Source organism: Urocampus carinirostris, chromosome 7, assembly GCF_059441175.1.
Source record: "Urocampus carinirostris isolate Australia breed hairy pipefish chromosome 7, RoL_Ucar_1.0, whole genome shotgun sequence".
Classification (NCBI taxonomy): domain Eukaryota; kingdom Metazoa; phylum Chordata; class Actinopteri; order Syngnathiformes; family Syngnathidae; genus Urocampus; species Urocampus carinirostris.
The window spans coordinates 30,006,605-30,027,815 of record NC_142355.1 but is presented as its reverse complement, the minus strand read 5'-3'; the positions used below and the strand labels follow the sequence as shown (position 1 = coordinate 30,027,815).

Here is a 21,211-nt window from a genome sequence, read left to right as displayed (position 1 = left end):
TGCATTTTCTAAAGAGAAATGCTCTTGTGTACTTTTCAAGCATTGGTAACGACCTTGATTGATCGTTTACCGTTTTATTTGCTGTTTAAGAGTTGTGCTATGTCCTCCAAAAAGCTTTTTTTTTCAGTTTTAAAATGCCCACAATGATTACAAAAGTGTTGGAAAGACAAAAACGAATTAACTTTACTTAAAAGTCTGAAAGCGTATTTCATCATTAAGCGTTGTTTTTCTTAGCTCTGTTGAAAACACACTGCTGCACGTGAGAACCAAATAAGTATCTTGTTATAACTTCAATTTCTACTTAGCAAAACACAGTCAACTTGCTGCCTCATTTGCTTTATTGTCAGTCCAAACAAAATGATAGTGAAATGTCGGGGCCCTGAAAACTCTCGAAGGAATCATTATATAAAATCATATCGTTTCATTCAGTAGATTAAATATAAACATCTTCATAGTTGTGGTTTTCACGACGATACTATACATTTAAACGAATAAATTAATAAATAAAATAAATGTACCCCTAGGCAAAAACTGTAAATACCCCCCAAAAAAACCTGTCTGTTTTAGGCCCACTTTTATCGAGGGATAGGAAATCGTAGTTCTTAAAGTAAGAAACTTAAGAGAATGTTTGGCTTCTCATAGATTAATAGTCCAAAACACAACAAAATCTATTTGGGCAGAAAATGAAGACGAGCACACACAAGCTTCACGATAGGACTCAACAAACGTGTCAGAGAGCCGTAGTAGTTTGCGATTGGTGCCGGTTTAGTCCCTGTTCACCTTCGACTCCTCCGGGTCCGGAAACTGTAATAGAAAATAAACTGTGTCAATTCATAAACTTTTGTTTTACTGCTCCTTTAATGAGACTGCCAAAACGTGGGGAGTAAGCATTGCTAACTGAATAGCAGCATGATTATAGATTGAAGTAGCATGCTTTTAAAGCTTCACCATATTATGCATTAAAACGTCAAAATTATTATGAGCAATGGTTAAAGTGAACATCTACTACAACAGCATGTGTTACGGAGTCTAGAAAAACCTTTAAAATACTAAACTTGTCATTTGAATTGATGCATTTGAAGCTCCTCCCATGACTTCAATGTACAGACACTCCCCTACTTACGAAAATTCGACGAAAAACGGTAGACACAAAAAAAAGTTTCAGGATGTCGAAAAATACTTGGACGTTGCTGTAAGTTAGATTTGTTAGATTACTGTAGTGCTTCTTTCCGCCGCTACCGGCTAGTGACGCTGTGAGAGGTCACCCAGCATCCACCCTGAAGAAGAAATCCGCTTCCTCTTCCTGGTTCATGTGTAAACATTCTATACTGTATCTCCAGCACGCTAAGAACTTTGACATTTTTATTGTTTAATATCTTGTGCATTCATTCAATATGGTTGGTGTAAAGTGTAAAGAAGAGGTGAGAAGTTTCATTTGAAATGAAAATGGAATAAGAAAGCTTGATGCGGTTGAGAAAATGGTTGGATCGCTTTTTTTCGGCCACTTTCTATCACGGAGGAGGAAGTCGCATCACTCTTGAAGCCCATCTTCCAAAAGTAAGTTAAACTTCACTTTATATATCTTTACAGAGCATGTTATTTTATGAATGTTTATTTTTTTAGTCGAAAACAATACAGGTTACTTAAACAAGCCCTAAACATACTTATATAAACCTGAAACGTACAAAATTTAACACTGAAGCAACTTACGATCCAATTCAATCTCACTCGTAAGTAGGCAGCGTCTGTAGTTCATTCAAACCAATGTAATGCAAACAAAGTGCCGAACAATAATTTGACTTTTTTTTTTAATGTTTTTTTGGGCTTTCTGTCATGTTTGTTTTTTAATAAACCAATGAAAGATAAAGAGTATTTTTGGGCCTATTGTAGTGGCATGGGCACAAAATTAGATGAGCTGTGTTTTATTTAAAAAGGGACATTTTATGTTTAGTTGCAAACAAGTTAAAACAATATTGATTTAAGCACAAATATTTAAACTATCATAGAGACGCGGGTTTTTTCAAAACAAATACGTTTGTCGACAGAACAATAACAATTCGAATTAATTTTACCATATTTTCATGAGCTTTATAATTGGAATCTCAGGGCTCAAATTGCTGAAATAGAAATATTGATTTTATTGCAGCATTTTCACTCACTACCACAGTACATTTTGCACAGTGTGTATTATTTGGCCCCTCCTATTGGTACAAATTTGTTTTCATGCGAAGCAAAAATAGAGGAACGATCATATAAACGTGCATCTTTTAAAATACTAATAAGTCGAGAAATTTATATTTATTTTACATAACATCAGGTTCACCTAGAGGAACTGACACAATTGTTCGCCATCTTGCTGCTAATGGTACCCCCCCCCAAAAAAAAAAACCTTGTGAAAAGCTGAGCAAAAAAACGAGAAGAAAAATGGTGGAGTTTGGTCACTTTGACTCTGTAGTTTGTGATCTTCTTTGCGCTTTGTAGCACTCGTTTTCGGCCGCACTACACCAGGGGTCTCCAACGTGGTTCCCGTTAAGGACAGCTGAGGTGCCCGCGGACCTGTTCTTACCAGTGCTGGGTCATTGTGATTTTCTGGTAAAATTATGTTTTTAGTGGTTGACAGTCGGTTAACCCTACTTTCAATCATGAACCTGGTTATAACATTGTAACTAACAACATGATAAGTTGTTATTTTAGAAATTCATATCAAGCTGGATGCCCTTTGAATTAATTAGTAGTAAAAAGTAGCTCTTAGCTTGAAAAAGGTTGGACACCCCTGCATTATACAGCGACATCTAACAGTTAAATATTACACAGTGTCCCTTTAAAGCCATCTTTGCCGCCACCTTCAGGCATCAAAGGACAATACTTTTTTATGGGCGCATCACTTTACTGACCTTTGACGTCAGACTTAGATTGGGTCTTTCTCTTCTCCAGCTCATCCATGGCCTTAAATAGAAGAAAGTGCATACAAGCTGAATGGCCAGTAACCATGAAGGATGATGGCATCCCGTGCTGCATTTAAAGACCTTCTGAATGTCGTCCTTCTGAGCATTAAGCGCATCTTGCTTTTTTTGGAGCTCCTCACGTTGCTTCTGCAACTCCTCCGCCCTCTCCATGATTAGCTTGCCCTCCTGGGTCAGCTGCTTTTCATACGCTGCCAGGTCCTCCTCGGTGAAAGGGGAATTTTGCTGGTCCAAAGTCTGGAAGCCGAGAAAGATATTTAAAATTTTTAAACCACAGCAATGTAATAATCAATTCAGTAGAACCCATTATAAGACGTTTATCCGTTCTGAGGTGGGGATTACAAAGTGAAATTGTCGTCGAGTGGGGGATAGAACCCAACGGTAATAAGATAATGCCTTCCTAACCCAAAGTACTCCAAATAAAACTGTCAAATAACAATATTCTATATGGCAAGTATTCCTTACATATAAAATACTTGTATATAATGAAATAACATTTTAAATATACGTCTAAAAGAAAAAAATGATTTCATGGAGTAGCGGGTGGATGCAGAGCGGGGAGGAGAAGGCAAATTAAAATTTTAGCTTGCAAGGACTGTCATAGACTATTTTCCAGCTTCACTTGCCTCTTTGTTCCTTACAATAGTACAGATCGTCGATGGGTTACGACAATATTCCTTAGCGAGTTTCACAATGCGTGTGCCTTCCTTATATTTCTTTATTACATCATGTTTGATTTCATGGTTATAATGTTTTTGCTTCCTCCTTTAGCATGACCGCATGCCTTGTGACCCATAGCAAATACAAAAAAATTAAACAAAGCACACATCTTTCTGAATTGAACGAAGAGAGATAAAGGCATTGTGGGAGGTAGTTCAGTCAATAGCACTTAGGCATTTTCATGATGTCGTGACGCAATCCCATAGCAGACTAGCATCTTACACAACGTCAGCCAATAGAAGGCAGACATCTTAAGAGATGTAACTCCACATAAGCAAGAACACTGCACAGTTTGAATTCGGTACGTTTTGGGGCATGCAAAATAATTTGTAGTTGATGCCGTATAGTGGGAAAAATGCCATAAAGAGGGGCAAAAAAAACATCTTATTCCACACCATAAAGTAAAAATGTCAGAAGGCAGGGGCACCATCCTGGTTGTCTACTTAATGTCTAATAATTAAACTTGTTAGAGAAATCTGACCTCCCAGTCCTCCATTTTTTGGGATTCCTGCTTTTTCATGGCAGCAAGGAACTCTGCAAGTGAAACCAGTCTGTCCTTGTCTGTGTCCACCTGCAGAATTTAATACGTTACGGCATATACCTGTGACATGACAAAATGTATTACTACATGCGACTTTATTTGTTTTACCTCATTCATAACGTGTTCTCTCATGCGCAGCCTCTCCTCTTCCATAGCCACCATATCGTCTTCTTGGTTTTTGGGGTTGTACACCTTCTCAAGCTTAAACGAAGATCATACAATGCTTTATCTCAATCTACAGTCGAGATCGTCTTGATTTGGTTCCTAAAATATAATTAAACATGCATTGAAATGAACAAAACATTTTAGAATGTACAGACACTCCCCTACTTACGAACATTCGACTTACAAAAAACGGTAGATACGAACATTCTACGTTTACTGTATCTCCAACACGCTAAGAAACTTTGACGTTTTACTGTTTAATATCTCATGCATCAATTCAATATGGTTGGTATAAAGTGTGAAGAACAGGCGAGACATTTCTTTTGAAATGAAAGTGTAATAAGAAAGCTTGATATGGTTGAAAAATGGTCAAAACGCTTTTTTCGTCCATTTTCCACCACGGAGGATGCAGTCGCCTAACTCTTGAAGTAAGTTAAACTTCACTTTATTTATCTTTATAGTGCATATTCATTTATGAAATGTTTTAGAAAACAATACAGGGTACTTATACAAGCCTTATATATACTTATATGAGCCTTAAACATACACTCCATACAAAATATAGCACTGAATCAACTTTTGAACAAATTCAACTTACAAACGATCGTCTTCTACGTAAGTAGGGCAGCGTCTGTATATCGTGTAATTCAAGAAAATATTTCAAAACTGCAATTGTCTAAACCACATCAGGATTAATTAAAATACCACCGAGTGCCAGAAATTGCTTTAATTCAGATTTTGTTTTCCTCAACACAATGAAACACCTTACATTTTCTTTGAGATTTTTTGTGTAACAATGTGTTTGAATAATTATAATTTATAATAATAAAATTTCATTTTTCAAAAGATTTAGATTACTCGCATTACAAATAATACAAAATATTTTAATCAACTACAGGAACTGCGATTATATTTAAATGTTTTTCTTTTTTACCTGGAAAAAAATATTAATGTATCATAAAATAAAATAAAACTGCAATCCTTTTATTATTTCAAAATTGAATTTTATGGCTTACAGCTTAGTGGTATACTTTTTCATCATATTCCAATATTCTGAGATGGGATATTTGAGTTTTCTCCATAACCAGCAATATTAAAAAAAAAAATACTTGCAATATTTGTAATTAATCCATAAAGTATGAAATCTTAGTCTTAAACATTGAATTCCAGAAAATAAAGTACAATTTTCTGAGACAGTCCTGTATTTAGCTCAGGAGGTAGAGAGAGATCGCAGGTTCGAATCCCGGGTCCTCCGTGTTACATGTCGAAGTGTCCTTGGGTAAGACACTGAACCCCTAATACCCCCATAAGCAGGTTGGCGCCTTGAATGTCTGCTATTGGTGTGTGAGTGTGTGTGAATTAGTAAATGTGAAGCACATTGTAAAGCGCTTTGGGAAGTCTTCATTGACTTAAAAAGCGCTATTTAAATGCAGATAATTTCATTTCAATTCAATAATGCATAAATGTAAGGGAAATTATAGCTTGATTATAGTTTGTATGTGCCTATGTATGATTTCATCATCAAAAGTACCTTAACGAAGCCAAAGATCATATCTAGGTGCTGTTTGTATTCTAGCAACAATTGTATCCTCTTGGGGCCCGCTAACTATTAATCAAGATGGCCTTCACTTTGGTGCTGGGAAGTGTGCTCATGAGCTTGCCTCCCTTATCTACATTCCTTGTACCTTTTGTCTTACAAAGTTTCACTTTTCTTACTGCTCATTTATTATGCTGGCACGCCACCTAGCGACCAGCATTATTCTACTCAATTAAACATGTGATTTTTGTGTAAGCTTTCAGATTCGTGTATTCATGTGATCTCGTTTAAGCCAATCAGTTGTGTTGTTTTATGCCTGTTTTTGCAATAAATGTGTCTGTAGCCATTGGGGGTGTGTAATTATTTAGCCGGGAAGTAATACGCACATCCAATGGAAGGGCTATCGAAAACCTAATCCCCGACTCAGAGTGTGTTCTTTCTTTATCGTAATACAATCTCAAGTTTTAACCTTGACAATAATCAATAAAATAAGTTAGAAACACAATAATAAAAACAGAATAAAATCATTTATGAAGTATAATTATGTAACATAATGGAAATTAATATATTAGAAAACGTACCTACCTCACCAAATTTCAGTTCTTTCTGACAGTATAATATAAAAAACCCAACAGTTTAGAGAAAAAAATACATACTGTAATTCTAGTATATTGCTTCTTCTAAAAAAAACTGTACTTTTCCATTTTTGGGGTTGGGTGATATGAAGATAAACTCACAAGTTAGCATCGATAATGTTTTCTGGTTGAGATATTGGGCTAATAAATCAGATTTCATTTACTGTATTTTTAAGTCTTTAAAGTGCGGTAGATAGTTCAATTATAATTTCTGGGATTTTTTCTGTACTTGGTAATTTAGGATCTGGTGTGTTCTCAGAAGAGCAGGACACTTGAGCTCAACAACAACGGCAACCAGATGATAAAGGTGCTATATCTGAGTCAGATCAGGAGGCTTCCCCTGCTACTGGTATATACGAAAACCAGCAAACCCCAACCCAGAGAACAGCCTGGAGAGGGACGGGTGCCAGCAGGCCGTACTTGCCCAAGACACACTACAGGATGTGGTGCCCCCACAACCCAGGAAGTTTAGGGATTTGTGAACAAATAAAATGTCAGAAACTGAGGTAATTGGTTTCTTTGGGAATAACACACAAAATGTGTCTTTAAGGTAATTAGCTAACATTGGCCTGAGTGTGTCAAAATAGAAAAATGTGAAAAATTTGTCTGTGGATCAGGGGATAGTGTAATAATAGTCTGTAGGCTGTACAGCCCTAGTAGACTTTTTGAGATTAAGGGTTATACACAGAGCACGAAGATAGCTGGGATGGGCTCCAGCACCCCCGAGACCCTGCTGAGGATAAGCGCTGCAGATAATGGATGGATGGATGACTGATAAATAATAAATGTGATGGAACGATGTCATCATACCTCTTTTGTGAAGAGGGCCTCGAGCTCGTTCTCATCAAAGAAGCCATCGCCATTGTTGTCTGCACATGCACGCCAGTTAAGAGTATTTCTAAATAAATTATTTACTTTAAAAATCTTCAGGGCTACCGTGCATTTTGAAGAACGTTTTCGGATCGAAATCGTCCGGGTCCAGCCCGTCCGACTCTTGCCAGACCTCCTTCAATTGGTCCTCGCTTCCCTGTGGACGCAACTGTATCAGACCTCAAGGGGTACAATGTCATTTTTTTAACAACTACAAAAATGGAGGAAAAAAGGTTTGGTTGACTTACCGGATGGTTGACTTTAGCGTGATCGGCGTGTTTCTTCTTCAACTCCTCAAAGCGTTCCTCCTCTTTTTTGCGCTCCTCTTCCGTCATGACCTTCAGCTTTTCCCGCCTTTCGTGCTCCTTCATCATCTCGTAGCGCTTGTATTCGTTGTGCCGCTCCACATCGAAGTTCTCAAGGTCTTTCGTAGCCTACCAGTGCCGATCGGTAGAGACAAGATTTTACAGTACACTAGACCCCCAACAATGATCCGTGAATTGGGATCGCAAATTGAAATTGCCGTATAGCGCAGGGTGTTTAGTTGGATCTCTTAACCACTAGGGTCGTAGGAGCCGTTCTAGCTAGCCTTGGATCAATTTCACGCCACCACTTTGACTTTCACTTAAAGCTTAAATTGTTTGTTGTCAGTTTTTTTAAACTCTAACCCTAAAACTTCCAATTGCTAGGGCACCATTTCCTGTGGTGTATTTTGGGCAAGTACAACCTGGTGGGGCCCATGGATAGCCAAACGTATAACTAGCCAATTCCTTCCGAACACCCGGTACCCAAGCTAAAAACAACAAAATAGTACATACCGCATTTTCACAACCATAAAGCGCACATCAAAGTCTAGGATTTTCTTTGAATTGTGGGGCGCGCCTGTGTGTAATGCAAAGCCGCGGATGGAGACCAGCTTGGTGGCTTAGCGTTGGGCGCACGGCCCTGAGACTGGGAGGTCACAGGTTCGAGCCTTGTCATTTTTGGGTGAAATCCGATGTGTTTGTGGGATGGTCCATGAGTTCAACTAAATGCTACTTCTATGTGAGCTCCTGTGACTTTTATGCCTTCTCAAGTGTGAGCACAAGTTTCTCACAAGCAGAAGAGGACACGTGACGTCACAAGCAATGCATTATTCGCGGAAGCACTCATGGATGCTAACGCAGTAACGTATTTAAAAGCAATTTAAAAGATATTGTTATTGTCTTAGTGCTTAATTTTACTGTGGAATAATTTATCCATCATTTATTCCACTATAGTTCCTTAAACAGTGTCATTTTTCAATCTGGACCGGGACGGAGTAGCGCAGAAACTTCCTTACGTGTCTGCATGGACTGTTAGAGCTTTTGGAAACCTTGGCAACCTTTTAATGGAGAAACAAGAGGACGAGAATGTTGACATTTTTGTTTGTGAGTGCCAAACATCTATTTGTTTTTACAATTTGTTTTATCTGTGTATTTTAGTTTGTAATCAATACTTAAATAAACTACAACCAAACTCAGTTTTGCTTCTGTTGTATTTTTATATACGCACACTTGTATGTTTGTCTGTGTTGTTGTAGGCAGAGGGCTCTCGTTCCCTATCGTGCGGTGCGCCCTGTGTAGTGTTAAATACAGAAATACAACCAGCTAAGAGACCTTTTAACTGGGAGCGCCCTATGGTAGTGAAAATATGGTCGTAAGTACTACTTATGTGTGTACCTATGTGTAATTCAGAATACATGCATAAGATTAAACTACATTACAAATTAATACACACACGAAGAAAAACAGACATTTCAGCTACCTAAGGTGTGATATAATAATAATAATAAAAATAATTTCCTTTGTATTGTCATTCTTTGTAACAATGTACACAGAACGAAATGTCGATACACCTGACCCGTTGTAGCGAGCCGTGTTGTGACTTGAGCTGGTCGAGTGGAGTACCGGGTGAATGCAGATGGGGAGAGGAGATGGCAAAGGCGGATTAAAATGAAACTGATTTTAAAACTTCCAATATCTAGGAATATCATGCCCTTAGAAGCCTTAGCTGGTTTTAATCACCTCCTTATTCTTAAAAATTGTCTTTTATTACATCCTTATTCCTTAGCGAAGCTTACGATGCTTAGCCATTCATTTGCCTATTTTGTATTTTTTATAAACGCAACTTTCTTTTCCATGGTTGTCATGTTTTTGCTTCTCTCATTAGCATCACTGGAAACCTCTAACCCAGGGGTCGGGAACCTTTTTGACTCAAAGAGCCATAAAAGCAAAAAATATTAATTTTATTTTGGGAAAGAGCCACACCATATATTATGAGACAAATTTACTAAATTGCTAAACCCGCGCCCCAGACAAAAGCATAGTCTTCAGCACATTTATTTTTGATGATTTGATAAAAATTATGAAAAGAGAATAATGCCAGAGCCCCTGTCCCAAATTCAACAAACAGACCACTTTAAACTTGTCTCTTTCTTGCAATTACTCAAGATCGGTTAAACTCCTTTTGACCCTTTTTTTCATACATATTGGTTTCAAAACCAGATGCAAGCATTTATTTTGTAAAAACGTCACAACATTCTAAGCATAGGGAGCCTAATGTGCTTACCTTTGGCGAGAGATGGGAGGGAATGCTTGTACTTTTTGCATAGCTCCACCCATCCCACCCACTCACCCAATCAAATGACTAAGTTCTCTTCCGGTGTTTTGGCGTATTTACAGTTCTGTGGATTCATCATAAAGTATCTGAACACTGAACACAGATTATATAGTGAACTTTTAAATAAAGGATTCTTTAGCGTTGTACAGCCAAAACAAGTTTTTTTCCCCCCTTTTTTTGTGTGACACCTTGACTGTAAATTGTAGTGAAAAACGTGCCCTATATATACTGCGAAGTGTTCCCTTTGCATTTAGCTTTGGTTTGGCTTTACGTGTACCTGAATAGCATAGACATACCCGGTTTTGAACAAGATGGAGAAATTTTGCATGCAATCAAATTGGTCTCTGAGCCATAGGTACTCATAGAAAGAGCCATATATGGCTCGCGAGCCATAGGTTCCCGACCCCTGCTCTAACCCCTACTTTAAAAAACAGTAATAAAAATATAGGATCGTATCACAGACTAGCAAAATTATACGAAGAACAGAAGGTTCCGAACTGAATAAAAAAAGAGAAAGGTATCGTGGGAAGTAGTTCAGACAATAACATATCTGTGTTTTCTTGATGTTGTGGCGCAAACCAATGGCAGACCGGCAATTTATATGACGTTGACCAATAGCAGACATCTTGTCATACGCACGAACACTGCAAATTAGAATTTGATCAGTTTTTGGGCTAGCAAAATTATTGTCTTTGATGGCGTGTAGAAAGGCAAATGCTATAACGAGGGGCCAAAATAATAATATCTTAGTCCACATAGTAACATGAAAATAATGTAAACCCGGTGGTCTACTGTGTAAAAAAAAGAACATGAGTCAACAATGGAGGTAATCGTGACAAATTTTGTATGGAGGGGCCAAATTACGCCTTATTCCACAACGTATCTCGGGGGGTTTCTGCACTTGTGTTATCGTTGTGTTTTTTCTTCTTCATACCGATTTGATGAGGCGGTCCAGGTCCTCAGGCTCAAAGGAATGCGGATTGTCTTGGTTGAGGTGCTCGAACTGTTTCAGCAAGGCTTGATGGTCAACTTTCCATCCTGTGAGGAAGACATGACACTTCCTTATGATGTAGGATTAAGTCACATTAGAACCAGTACAGCCAAAGAATGTCGTCACCCTCTTCCCGTTTTCAATTTTAAAGTCACGTCCGGTATTTCAACAGCTGAAGTGCATGACAACACGTTTTGTGCAACAATTTAAGCCCATGTTGTTTAGGTAGCAACTCACCATCTCCGGTTACTATGTCATGTTTGGCCTTGATGAGCAGTCGCAGCCTGTTCATCTCCTCCCTCTTCAGTTCGTCCAGTTTGGTGCGCAGATTGTTGTGGACAAAGTCCAGCTCTTTGGCCAGTTTGCCTTGCTGCGAATTGACGTCACATGTGTGCGAGTCAACAGATGGGTTTTTCCCGCTCTCCCCGTATTATACCTTGATGTCGTCCATGTTGGCGTTTTGTAACTTCTCACGAAAGTGAGGGTCTTTTTCCAGATATTCGACTACCTCCCTGAGGTAGCGGTCGTAGTGTAGCCCGGTTTCCTGACACATGGAACACTTTTAATTATCTGGATACATGTCATGTTGATTATTTCTAACATCTCTCAAAAAAACATTGTGACTTACTGTACTTTGTGGGGCGTTCTTGTCATCTTCTTTAGGGGATGTATTGTCTTTATTCTGTTCAACGATGGGCAGGGAGTAGATGCACAGCCAGAGACTCAGCAGAACGAGAGCACAATTGGCCAGCGCTTTACTTTGCACCAGCGCCATCCGCTTTGAAATATAGAAATAATGACATGCAAACATTTATGATCACGACATGCTTTTTGTTAGATTGCCAGAGGAAGCATGCAATCTTCACGAATCAAAACCAGAGCTGGAGTTGTTAAAATTTTGAAGGAGGTGTGGAATGCACTTTTACCATATGCTTCCAGCATACTGGGGTTTGTCTTATTGTTTATTTTACATGTCAAATTGTGGCTCTGTCCTACAGAATCACAGAACGGTCATCAACACAGCCAAGAAAATCATAAGCCGCTCTCTGCCCAGTCTGAAGGACATTATTATACCGCAGATCCAACAACATTATAAAGGATCCCGCTTCCCCTGCCCTCCCACTTTTTGACATACTGCCCTCTGGCAGACGCTACAGATCGCTTCAAACAAGGAATGATAGGCTCATAGAAAGTGGCTTCCCAAGTGCCATCGTCACCCTTAACAAAAACAAAAGACTGAAAAATATATACACAGCCTATGTACAGAAAAAAATATATTCATATTTCATTTTTCAACTCCTATTTGGAGAATATGTTGCTGTATTGCAGTATGTTTCATTGCACTATTGTTCTGATGCACTTACGCCAGTCTGAAAGATCTAGCTGGTAGATATTTGCATTATATTTATCATAATACTCTTTTTCATCTTATTTTTCCCCTTTAACCCTTTTATTACATGTTTATCCTGGAGTGCCACGACTAATCTTGTTGTAAATAATGTTCAAGACGTTGTTATGAGTGTGTATGTATGTATATGTTTATATATCTATGTGAAAATACATTAATATTTCATTTAGTTTTGTAAAGGGGTGAGAGCTAACAAGCTACGCATCTGCTCACTCCTGTCTGAAAATGTATTTTGATATATTTTCCTTTGTTTTCTGGTTAATGTAGCGTCCTCATTTGTCTTTCCATTTTACATGTTTTTGTTTTGAGAAATTTTTTGACAATAATCAGGAAGCCTTGGATACATGCTTGCGGCTCGTAGCTCTCCAGCTAATCTTCTATTTATTGCCGTTCTCTTGTCTTTTTTGCTTTCACTTTTGGACACATGTGTGGCCAAAAACACTTACAGTAGGGACGAACTTATTCGGTTGGGTGAGCGTCTAAATTTCGACTTTTCGGGCACTTTTTATACCGCCCATGATATACCGAGTGAACTTCAAAGAGACCCGGGATCCTTGTGGACAGCTATTCCTCTTAATAAACGACGCCGACGGCGCCGTAAAGAAAGGAAACAGAAGCGTGGTTGCCGTGCAGGTAGATGTGTGAAGCGTGTGAAGTCCAAGCAGCAAGATGGACGCGAGGATGGACGCGAGGATGTAACTAATTCCACCATTCATTCCTCGCCGGACAACCGACGCTTTAAACTCAGCGCTCACGAACGGCCACAACGCCGGGAGCTTTTGAAGATCTCGACAAAGACTACAAAGAGTTCAGCTAAGTCAAATGATTCAGCAAAGCTGAAATTTGGTCTGTTAAATATTAGATCGCTTGCTCCAAAAGCTTTACTTGTTGATAACATTATTCGTGATTATAAACTTAACTGTATGGGTCTTTGTGAAACGTGGTTGCGCCCGGATGAGTACTTAGCGCTAAATTATGCCTCTCCCCCAGACTACGAGAGTAGTCATTTAGCGCGCACGTTGAAAAGGGGTGGTGGTGTTGCGCTAATCTCTGAAAAATCGCTCAAATTTAATCCACGTACCTCTAATAATTACAAAACGTTTGAGGCTCTTGTGATGCGGTCCTCTTTATTGTCAATTGACGTAATAACTATCTATCGTGCACCTGGGCCATACACAACTTTCTTAGACGAATTTGCTGAACTTTTGTCTGAACTAGTAACCTATGCAGACAAAATGATAATTATGGGAGACTTTAACATTCATATGAACTCCCCACACAGTTCATTTACTATTGCGTTTAGTTCTCTAATTGATGCATTTGGTTTTAATCAATTGGTTGATTTGCCAACCCATAAAAATGGGAACACGCTAGACTTGATTCTGACTCGAGGAGTTTTAACCTCAAACATTATGGTGTTACCGTGTACTACCGTTATCTCTGATCATTATCTAGTGACATTTGAGGTGCTAACTAAATGTAGTGTTAAAAAAGCTGAGGGATTTAGCGGACGCAATATAAGCACTGGCACAGTTTCTGAGCTCTTTGAACTCCTTCCTGGAGCAGTTGCGTCCTTTCCTAAATACAATGGCTCGATTGACTCACTCATGAATGAGTTCAATACCACCCTGACTAGTGTGCTGGATTCAATAGCGCCCATAAAACTAAAATCACGTCCTAAAAGACGCACACCTTGGTTTACTGATGAAACTAGAACCCTTAAAAAAGAATGCAGGAAATGGGAGAGAAAATGGCGCGCTACCAAGCTTGAGGTTTTACATAAAACCTGGTGTGACAGCTTGTTAAAGTATAAAGCGGCCCTTGCCTCTGCAAAATCTGCCTACCTTTCGAAGGTGATTGCATCTCAAAAGAACAACCCCAAAGCCCTTTTTGACACTGTAGCATCCCTTACAAGGCAACAGACTATCGCAGATAGTTCGACACACTCTGCTCAGGACTTAATGGTCTTCTTCACTAAGAAGATTCAATGCATACAGGAAGAAATTGCAAAAGATATTGTTAGTACCACACGTATTAAAGGACTGAAATTTACAAATGCACGACAGGGTGGCTGCCCTGGGAAAATGGCCGGTTTTAGTGAACTGTCACTTGATGATCTCAAACAAGTGGTGAATGCGGCCAAACCGACAACTTGCCAGTTCGACCCGCTCCCAGGTTCACTTATTAAAAGTCTTTTTAGCGTCCTTGGGCCTTCAGTTCTAAATATTATAAATACATCACTCTCCTCAGGTGTAGTTCCAGCAGCTTTTAAGTCCGCCGTTATTAAACCCACACTGAAACGACCCAACCTTGATCCAGAAATCTTAAGTAATTACAGACCTGTGTCAAACCTACCTTTCCTCTCTAAAGTACTCGAAAGAGTAGTGGCACAGCAGCTGAATGCTTTCATATCTGAGAATAACCTTTTTGAATCCATGCAATCAGGATTCAGGGCTAACCACTCTACTGAGACAGCTCTGATCAAGGTAACAAATGATCTCCTAATGTCAATGGATTCTGGCGCATCATCACTTTTGCTGCTGCTGGATCTTAGTGCTGCTTTTGACACAGTGCGCCACAATATCCTACTAGAACGGTTGGAAAAATGGATTGGTCTCTCAGGAACCGTCCTCTCGTGGTTCAGATCCTACCTCTCAGATAGGACGCACTGTGTTAAATATGGTGAAACGACATCTGAGCCCTTTAATGTTACCTGCGGTGTTCCGCAGGGTTCAGTGCTCGGCCCCCTACTTTTCAACATTTACATGCTTCCATTAGGTGATATTATTCGCAAGTACAATATCAGCTTCCACTGCTATGCAGACGACACTCAACTATATCTTCCGTTGGAGGAATCTTCCATACTAAACTGTGGAAATTTGGAGGCCTGTCTCACTGAGATAAAAGAGTGGATGTCACTCAATTTCTTGCGTCTTAACTCTGAAAAGACCGAAATGTTAGTCATTGGTCCTTCTAAATGCCGTGACTTATTCTCAAAAACTGCTGTGAACATTGACAAATGTCACATCACACAGAGTGACTCAGTTAAAAATTTAGGTGTCATATTTGACCCTGATCTATCCTTTGAGATGCATGTAAAGCAAATTACTAGAACTGCCTTCTTCCATCTTCGCAACATTGCTAAAATCCGTTCAATACTGTCTCAGTCTGATGCGGAAACAATAATTCATGCATTTGTTACCTCCCGTCTCGATTACTGTAATGCACTACTCTCCGGTCTCCCGAAGTCCAGAGTCAAGTCTCTTCAGCTAGTACAAAATGCCGCAGCGAGGCTTTTAACTAGGACAAAAAAGTACGATCACATAACACCGATTTTGGCAAACCTGCATTGGCTCCCAGTTAGCCAAAGATGTGACTTCAAAGTTCTCTTAGTATTGTACAAAATCATACATGGACTTGCTCCCTCTTATCTTTCAGATCTGATCTGCCACTATGTCCCGGTCCGAAGCCTACGATCTGAGAGTGCTGGTCTTCTGATGACCCCGAGAGCAAAGAAGTCTTCTGCTGGTTCGAGAGCGTTCTCCATCCGGGCACCGGTGCTGTGGAATGCTCTTCCCCCTGAGATCCGATCTGCAACCTCAGTGGAAATGTTTAAATCTAAACTTAAAACTCACTTCTACTCCATTGCATACGAATAACCTACTCCTCTTGTCGGTTGAAAATAGTTTGTGTAATATAGTGTAATAATCTGTGAAGCCCTTTGAGACTCTTCGTGATTTAGGGCTATACAAATAAAAATGACTTGACTTGACTTGTAATGCAGAATAAATGACAACAACAATAAACAATTCTAATTAAAGTTTCACTTTTGCTATTTTGATTTTGGATGTGCCATAAAAAATAAATTATTTTTTTTGGGGTCAAAACATGCGATCCAGATATAAGAAAACCATGATGATTTGTTTTTAACCTTAACTCAGTGAACTCTCAACTCTGTTTACACAGAAACGAACCATCTGTTGGCTGCAGAAACGATTTTGCACGGGGGGGCGTGGGGGGGTTGACTAACACCTTAAGGCAGCATCATTTGTGATTACAAAAACAGTAAAGGTCAACAAAGACCATTTAACAGCACTTACTTTTTTTCCCAGCTGGACTTTGGTCTCAGGAACGAGCTTCTTGCTAGCTTAGCTTGTGAATGTTTCTAGCCGCCACCTGCTGCTTGCTCCTGATACAAGCCGCTCGTGGCATCAACCTACAGACGGGGGAGGTATCCATGGTGACGATCCGCCCACCTCACCCCAATTGGACGATATTGCAGCGGTTCAGTCACCCTGATCGCTGATTGGACCAATTGCTTGTCAATCCGGCTGGCGGCGATCTGATTTAACCAGGATCGTACGTGGCGCTCTGTCAACCATTCAGTGGGCGGAGTCACATACAAATAATTGGATTGTCAATATTTATGAAGGTATCCGCCGGTTGGTGGGTATTTATAGTGGGTAATATTTTACTGGAGAGAAAATGTTCCCAAAAAGGACATTGAAATGTTTTATTTTATATTAGCTTTATCTTTCTCAATATGAAATGCTTTCCATATTTGTTGGAAACACTGTGACGTATACAGTGGGCGGGGCTGAGCCTGGAGGCAAAACAGTACTTGCGCTGGTCAGAAAAAGATGAAAAGAAAGCTGTCAATGCCGCTAGTATTCATCATGTTGCGTGTTTGTGTGCTGGAATAGGAGAAAACATTAAATGATCGTAAATTTTAAGTTTAACAGGATCCTACTGGACACTCTTGATCGAATAAAAATAAGAGAGTTGCGTGTTACGTTGTGTTGTGTTATGCACTAAAGCCAAAGATTGGACCGAGGCACTCATCAAAAATGCTCGGGTTTGCAGCGCACACTCCATGTAAGGTAAGAAAAAATCAAACGTTTATGATGATTGCATATTACTGATATTCTTACCTTTGGCAAACTGTTAGCTACAGTGACTAAAAGATAGATAGATAGATAGATAGATAGATAGATAGATAGATAGATAGATAGATAGATAGATAGATAGATAGATAGATAGATAGATAGATAGATAGATAGATAGATAGATAGATAGATAGATAGATAGATAGATAGATAGATAGATAGATAGATAGATAGATAGATAGATAGATAGATAGATCCCAGCAGGAAAATTCACACTTCCAGCAATATCCTTGAGTTGAAAAATAAAATAATAAAACAAATAAAACAAAAATCCCCAGTATAACGTTTTGCTATGGAGTATTTAAATAGTGCTACGGAAAATACACACTGTAATAAAAATAGGGTAATATGCAAATGTGGGGGTGGGGTTTAATGTGGGATTTTACTCCCCTGGGTGGAGTTAAAGAGCCTCATGGCATGAAAGTAGTAAAAGTAGTGTAATAATGAGATAAAATCCACTGCGTTTTCGATCTTGGTTGTGTTAGGACATGTTTCATGGCCTCTTTTCTGTGAAGAACCCAAAGAGTGTTATTTGATTATTTTTTATTTCATAATCATTGTTATTGTTTATTTATTATTATTTATCCTGACCTTTATTCTCTGAAGAATCCAGAGAGGGCAATTTGGCTATTCTTTAATTAATAATATTTAGTGATAATATTCATCTCAAAATTTGTTCTGTGAATAATCTAGAAGGGTGGTTTGATTGTGGCTTTCCGCAAAACAATATTTTTTGTGGCCTCTTTCGCAATTGTCACACTTTTTCTGTTACAAACTGACTCCGGCCCCTCTTGAGAGAACGGAAAAGTTATGTGGGCCTCACAGGAAAACGTTTGGGGCCAATCAGAATACAGAACACGTTGCCTGGTGGAAATCCGTGAAACGGTGAACCCGTGAAAAGTGAACCGCGCTATAGCGAGGGAATCCGGAATCTTAAGCCACGAAATGCGGAAGTAGCCTAGTCGACGTTTACCGACGCCATTGTTCAAACTCGCCACAAGATGGCGCCGCTTCCCGCGCTTCCAACCCCCACGCGCGGTTCACAGCTCCACACTCCAGGCCGGCCTCTCCAAAAACCTCACAGCCTCCACAGGAACTGACGTCTCGGCGGTGCAAAGTGGATGGAAAAAAAATGCAGCTGCGGGACAAAAATGGCTCCGAACACCGCACCGTTAAAAGGTGAGAAAGTGACCCCCGCCATGGAATACATTGATATCGTAACTTTTTTGTTTGTGTGTCTGTTTTCGCTTCGGAACCGCAGCCCCTCCCCCGGTTTGGAAGCGGCCGCTTCCCGTTTGACTAAAACCTGCTTTTCTTCCTTGTTGTGGAACGCTTCGCTTCCACTCGCGACTACTTTTTCTTACCGAACCCCACGCCGACAAAGTCTTCCTCCCTAAAGCGCCATCGTTAACATATTCGAATTAAGCGTGTTGAGTTTTACTGTTATTTTCATCCTATTTTTGTTAGCCGCTAACTTAGCAACAACTCTTATAAGTTGGAAGTTCGGCTGGCGTCGTAAAAGGGAGTTTAAAGAGAAAAGTCACCGGCGTGATTAAAAACATGTTTGTTTAACATGTTATTTCTTGAGAATTTTGTTAAATATTTGCAAACATTTTTCGGATTTAATTCAGGAATCACTGAATCAGGTAAGTGCACTTTGTTTACCTATTAAAAACAAGCTTCCTCCCACTCAAAAATGTTGAATTATTCATAATTTTTGCCACATGTCCTACTAATATTAAATTAATGTTATCTCTACGTTCTTTTAGTGTCAAGTCACAATTATTTATATAGCTCTCAATCTAAAAAATGTCTCAAAGGACTGCACAGGATTACAATTACACAATCGCCTGATCTTAAACCAACATGCGGGCAAGGAAATACTCAAAACCTCAGCGTGAGGAAAAAGTAAACCATGAGAAGGGGCCTCACAAGTGGTAACCCCCTTACAGGTTGACCAGTACACAAACATAGTACACATCAATAAAAGAGATCACTAGGTAACCTGTTGACATTTTTCTGGAAAGTGCATGACAGCAACGACGCACCAAGCCTGTAAACTAGTCCAGAAAGTCCATAACAGCAACGACGTAGCTTCCCATCGCTGTGTCCTCTACTTTGTACTTATAACAAGACCCCTTCAATTTGATGGTTATTGTGCAGGGGTCACCAACTTGGTGCGCACGGGCTCTAGATAGCCTCCTAAGAGCACTTGAGTAGCACACGGAACGGTTGTGAAAATAGCTCACCAGTGATGGGTCATCGGAAATCTTGTTTTTCTTTTATAAATTGATTTTTTAGGAGTGTGATGTTTTGGGGTTGACTTGATCCTATTTTAACCATACCATACATCTTACAACCTGTTTATAGTATAGTACTAACACTGTATTACATGAAAAGTTCTTCTTTTGGAAATGTATATCAAACTAGTTTTCCTTTGTGCTAATCAGTAACATAGAAGTAGCTCAGCTTCGAAAGGTTTGGTAACCCGTTAGGTGTTTCCTCAAATCCAATTTGAGATCCCTTTCTTTAAAAGTACTTTAATGACAACTGAGTATATACCATATTTCTTTGGTGTGTAACAAGCATATTTCATATCTCAAAAGATCAAACGTTTGCTTGGGCTTTACTACACAAGGTTTCATAGAAGTATATCGCACCAATATGGTAATTTTAAAAAAAACGTAAATATACGTACACCCAAACTTTGAGAATGCACAATAGTTTTAAAAAAAGTTTTATCCAAGGAAAAGTGGAACAATATATATATATATATATATATTTATTTATTTATTTATTTATTTATTTATTTATTTATTTATTTATTTGTTTATTTATTTTTTTTTTTTAAAGAAGGGGTGCTCATTATACATGAGTGTGTGTTGAAGAGAAAAAATGAAGCATACCATAATTGATCAAAATCTACAATCGCCTTAGAATTATTTGTAAGTAGTATTACATTCCTGTACAAAATACCCAACGCGTAGCTCGAATTATCGTTGGCGGTTTTACACCCAGAAAATCATCAAGCCTAACATTCTTATTAGACATTTCAGTTATTTTGGGGAGTGCATTGTCGATTGCTCTTTTGTTTTAATTTGTAATTTTACTGTATTTAGCTGATGGGCAGATGGCAATTTAACTCTCATCTTGAAGGTTGGGGTTTCCTCTCTGTGCTTTCTAACCTTTTCTCTAAACTCTGTTAATTGTAGCAATGCTGTGCTTTCAAAAAAAACGTACAGACGCTGCCCTACTTACGAACGAGATTCTGGACGATCGTTCGGAAGTTGAATATGTTTGTAAGTTGCTTCACTGCTATATTTTGTATCTTTAAGGTTTAGATAAGTATTTTGAAGGCTTGTATAAGTAACCTGTATTGTTTTGTACTGAAATATAAACATTTCATAAAATGATATGCTCTATAAAGATAAATAAAGTTAAGTTTAACTTACTTTTGGAAGATGAGCTTCAAGACTTGGGCGACTTCCTCCTACGTGGTAGAAAGTGGCCGAGAAAAAGCGATCCAACCATTTTCTTAACCGCATCAGTCTTTCTTATTCCACTTTAATTTCAAAAACGGTTCGCCTCTTCTTGACACTTTACACCAACTATATTGAATGGATGCACGAGATATTAAACAATAAAAATGTCAAAGTTCTAATTGCGCAGGAGATACAGTACACGTAGTATGTTTTACACACAAACTAGGAAGTAGAAGCTGGATTTCTTCGGGGTGGATGCTAGATGACCTGTCACAGCGCCACGCGGTGGAAAGAAGCAACACAGTAATGTCCT

The 21,211-nt window shown here is 39.0% G+C and overlaps 2 protein-coding genes across 2 annotated transcripts in view; one reads left to right on the top strand and one right to left on the bottom strand.

The window, feature by feature from the left end:
* Window positions 1-320: 320 nt before the first annotated feature.
* Window positions 321-16,704, bottom strand: LOC148362936 (nucleobindin-2-like). The gene is made up of 13 exons (XM_088340521.1): window positions 16,571-16,704; window positions 11,691-11,840; window positions 11,499-11,606; window positions 11,300-11,432; window positions 11,006-11,109; window positions 7,680-7,865; window positions 7,498-7,588; window positions 7,372-7,430; window positions 4,333-4,425; window positions 4,165-4,254; window positions 3,027-3,200; window positions 2,895-2,946; window positions 321-804 (listed from the first exon to the last, which is right to left on the bottom strand). The coding sequence occupies exons 2-13, from the start codon at window positions 11,835-11,837 to the stop codon at window positions 731-733; spliced, it is 1,311 nt and encodes a 436-aa protein (XP_088196647.1). The 5' UTR covers window positions 11,838-11,840; window positions 16,571-16,704; the 3' UTR covers window positions 321-730.
* A 1,741-nt stretch (window positions 16,705-18,445) lies between these two features.
* Window positions 18,446-21,211, top strand: part of pik3c2a (phosphatidylinositol-4-phosphate 3-kinase, catalytic subunit type 2 alpha) — a 40,586-nt gene continuing 37,820 nt past the window's right edge. The window contains exon 1 of the mRNA XM_088340538.1: window positions 18,446-18,595. The gene's annotated coding sequence lies outside the window, so the exon portion shown is untranslated. The remainder of the gene's footprint in view (window positions 18,596-21,211) is intronic.